Source organism: Calonectris borealis, chromosome 22 (assembly GCF_964195595.1).
Source record: "Calonectris borealis chromosome 22, bCalBor7.hap1.2, whole genome shotgun sequence".
NCBI classification, from domain to species: domain Eukaryota; kingdom Metazoa; phylum Chordata; class Aves; order Procellariiformes; family Procellariidae; genus Calonectris; species Calonectris borealis.
This window is the reverse complement of record NC_134333.1, coordinates 3408251-3412291: the sequence shown is the minus strand read 5'-3', so window position 1 is coordinate 3412291 and position 4041 is coordinate 3408251. Positions and strand designations below refer to the sequence as shown.

General features: G+C 65.1%; 1 gene segment (V, D, J or C); it reads left to right on the top strand.

Annotated features, from left to right (window-relative positions):
• The first annotated feature begins 640 nt into the window (after nt 1-640).
• LOC142091630 (Ig heavy chain V region 914-like) lies at nt 641-2447 on the top strand. The segment is given in 2 exon segments: nt 641-798; nt 1245-2447. Coding segments are annotated over 2 exon segments (396 nt in total).
• The last annotated feature ends 1594 nt before the right edge of the window (nt 2448-4041 follow it).

Below are 4041 nucleotides of genomic sequence, written 5' to 3'. Positions count from 1 at the left end.
CCCTCTGGATGGCAGCACAGCCCGCTGGTGTAGCTGCCCCTCCTCCCAAAAAGAAGTTTTCGGGGGGTGCTCTTTATTCCATCGTCCAAATCATGGATGAAGACATTAAACACGGCTGGACCCAATATTGGCTCCTGGGGTACGTTGCTCTACACCAGCTTCAAGCTGGACTTCATGCCCTTGGTCACTAAACGTGGGGACCGGCTGCGTGTCCAGTGTTCAGCCTGGGAAAGAAGAGGCTGCAAGAAATGGGAGGGACGACCTGAGGCTTGTGAGGGTGCGGTGGTGGGCGGGAAGGGGGAGCTCTGCGGTGCAAAAGGGAGTGGGGGGCAAGGGGGAGGGGCGGGGGCTCGCTTCCACGCCAGCAGCGCCCGGCCGAGGCGCCGAGCGCCTTCCGCAGGGCTCGGCAGGGCGACAGGGCGGGCAGCGCCGGAGCCGCGCTGGGAGCGCCGGGCCAGGAGCCTTCGTCTGCCGGGGCGCCGCGCTCCCCCGCTGCCCCCGGCCCGGCCCCGCGTCCCTCCCCGCGCCCCCCTTCTGCTCCCCCTCAGGGGCCGCGGCACCGGGGGGCCGGGCCGGGCCGGGGCGGGCGCGTCGGGGGCGGGCAGAGGCGTCGGCGCTGCCCCGGCGAGGGGCCGAGCCGGCGGGGCGGGCAGGAGCGGGCCCGGGCGCGGCTCCGCTCGGCTCCTCTGCGGGTCCCTGCGGGCCCTTCGGCCCCGGCCGCCCCGGCGCGGCAGGGCACGATGGCGCCCGGGCTGGGGCCGTGGCTCCTGGCCTTGTCCTTGGCCGCGGGGCCGGCAGGTGAGAGCCGGGCGGGGAGGGCAGCGAGCGCGGGGCTGGGCCCGGGGCTGGGGCTGCCCGCGGGCGGCCCTGCCCGGCCCGGGGCCCCGGGGCCCCGGGGCTGCGGCTGCTCCCGCGCCGGGCGCGCTGTCGCCGGGCGCTCGGCTTCCTTCGCGGGGCAGCGGGGAGCGGGGGGCGAGGGAGAGGGAGAGGGGGCGGGAGGGGGCCGGAGGCGAGGGCGGCGGGGGCGGGAGGCCTTCGGGGCGCGGGCCGGGCCGGAGCGCCGGGAGCAGGCGCGGCTCAGCCCGCGGAGGGCAGGCGGGGCATTGGCCCGGGCGCGGGGCTTTGCCGGGAGAGAGGGGGGCGGCGGCGGTCGCTGTGCCGGGGCGGGGGGCGCCGGGGCGGCGGGGGAACGGCCTCGGGCCGCGGGCAAGCCCTGCCCGGCTGCCTGCGCTCTCCGTCCGCAGGGGTGTGGGCGCAGCGGAGCGTGGTGGAGGCCGGCGGAGGGCTGCGAGCGCCGGGGGACTCCGTGCTCCTCTCCTGCCGGGCGTCCGGCTTCGACTTCGGAGTTTCTGCCGTTCTGTGGTACCGTCAGGCAGCCGATGGCAGACTCGAGCGGGTGTCCTTCATCAGCTCCGAGGGTTCTGCAAAGCAGTACGGGGCAGCCGTGGAGGGTCGAGCCACGGTGTCCCGGGACAATTCCCGGTCCGAGTCATCTCTGTCCCTGCGTGCCCTGCACCCCCGGGACTCTGCCCGCTACTTCTGTGCTGTTCCCACGGAGGCAGGAAATCCAGCTGAGCTTTAACACAAACCTGCTGGGGCCCAGCACAGGGTGAGCGAGGTGCTGGGCAGGAGAGTGCTGGGCCAGGGGGGCCTCAGAGCTCTTCCCAGGCAGTGAGGGGCCATCACTGTGCACCACAGGAGTTCCTGGCCTTTCCTGCACAGTGCAGGAATTTTAATTCATTCCCTATTAAAATCGAGTAGGATTGTGAGAATCAAAACCTAAAACCACGTTCCCCCCAGACCCCTCCCCTTCCTCCCGTGCTTCATACCTTCATTTGCAATTCCTCTACCTCCTCTCCCTGAGTGGCCCATGGGGAATGGGGAATGGGGTCAGTTCATAACACTTCATCTCTACTCTTCCTTCCTCCCTCCCCCGGTCTGCAGTCCTTCACAAATGGCTCCAGGGTGGTTCCTTCTCAAGGGCTGCAGTCCTTCAGGATAAACCTCCTCCAGCGTGGGCTCTCCACAGACCCCAGTTTCCGTCAGGGCATACTGACGTGCTGTGCCGTGGGATCCTGCCCAGGCTGCAGGGAAATACCTGCTCTGCCCTGGTCTCTTCCACAGGCTGCAGGGGAATCTGTGCTGTGGCACCTGGAGCACCTCCTCCCCCTGCTTCTTCACTGGCCTTGGTGTCTGCAGGGTTGTTTCTCACATTTCTTTCCTTGCTTCTCACGCTGCTGGGCACTGTTTTGAGCTCTCTTAAATATGTTCACACATGGGCGCCATCATCTTCGTTCATGGGCTCAACTTGGAGCCGGTGAGTGCTGGGGCAGCTCAGGACTATTCCCAGGGAGAGAGGGGCCGTCACTGCGCCCCGCTGGTGGTCCTGGCCTTTCTGCAAGAGCTCCTTTCCCGGCACTGCCAGTTTCCACCTCCTGAGTCCCACATGCACTATTTCATTCTGTGTAGATGCTTCACTGTCTTTCTGTCACCCAAGCAGCCTGGCCGCTCTGCCTGCCTGCAGCCCCTCTCTGCCTTCCCTTGGTCCCCTTCGACCCTGGGGCCCGAAAAAAGCTTGGCCTTTGGCAACAGCGTTGCCTGCTTCCATTGACCCCCTTGTGAGCCACCTTGCACCAGTGAGAGCAGAGTGGTGGGTGAACAGCCCTGCTTTTGTTTCAGGTGCATTTCAGGGTGATGAGATCCGAGCGACGAGGTCTGCGGTGCGGTGGCGAGCAGGGAATACCGGCACCTTGCGATGCACTTACAGCTCCAACGCCTCCTATATTTACGTGGCCTGGTACCGTCAGCGTCCCAGTGGACCCCTGCAGTACTTGCTGCAGAGCAAGGGCCAGGGAGGCCCCTACAGCCACCCAGCCCCTTCTGCCCGCCAGAGGTTTTCCTGCCAGGCTGCCAAGAGCTCTGGGACCCTGATCATCCCGGGGCTGGAGCTGGGGGACAGTGCGCCCTATGACTGCACCCTGCAGGGACCACAGTGAGAGACACGCAGCGCGTGCCCCAACAGCATCAGCTTCCTCCCCTCCTGCTCGCTCCTCCTGCGTGTTCACGGGGGTCACAGCCCATCTCAGGGGCGAGTCAGTGAGTGGCTGTGCCTGGGGTCAGAGAGAGGGGGAGTCTCCTCATGGCTGGGTGCTGTCAGTGGTCCAGAGATGTGGGAAACCTGAGCAGAGCGGATGTACGGGCAGAGAGGAGGTGGGGAGAGGTGAGCAGGAGCTGCTCCGGCCATGTGTAACACCCTGTGCGTGGTGTCATTGCCCATCCTTGCTAATTAGACAGGGTCAGAGGAGGAGTTGGAGGTTCCCACAGAGGAACTTAGCACATCCTTTCATGCATCCTGTAACTTGAGGCGATGGGCGATGGGCGTTGGGGCAATTGGCACATGGGCATAAAGATTGCATAAATTGAGGTGATGATTCCACTTTCTTTCCTCACTTCTCACACTGCTGCACCCTGTTTTGACTCCTCCCACGTATGTTGTGCCTTAGGCACCATGAGCTTTGCTGGTGGGCTTAGCCTTGTCCTGTGGCGGGTCTGCTGCCAAGCTGGCTGGAGCATGAGGCTGTGTCAGGCATGAGACAGTCCCTGGCCTCATCATAGAGGCCATCCCTGCAGCACCCTGCTACCAAAACCTTGCAGTGGACACCCAGTACATGGGTGTCACAGCCCATCTCTGTGCCGAGATGGTGACCTGGCTGTGCCTGGGGAACAGAGCTGGGACTGGGGTCATGGTTGGGTGGTGTCACAGGTCCAGAGATGTGTGAAACCAGAGCAGAGCAGGTGTGTGAGCAGCGAGGAGCTGGGGAGAGGTGAGCAGGAGCCAGTCTGGCCATGTGGGACCACGTGTGCACGAGGTCATTGCCCGTCCCATCTAAGTGGACAGGGGTGGTGGAGGAATATGAGGGTGCTACAAAGGAGAACTCAGCATGCTCTTGCGGCCCTGTTTTCCCAGAATGGTTGAGGTTGGAAGGGCCCTCCAGAGGTCACCTGGTGCAATGGCCCTGCTCAAGCGGGGCCACCTGGAGC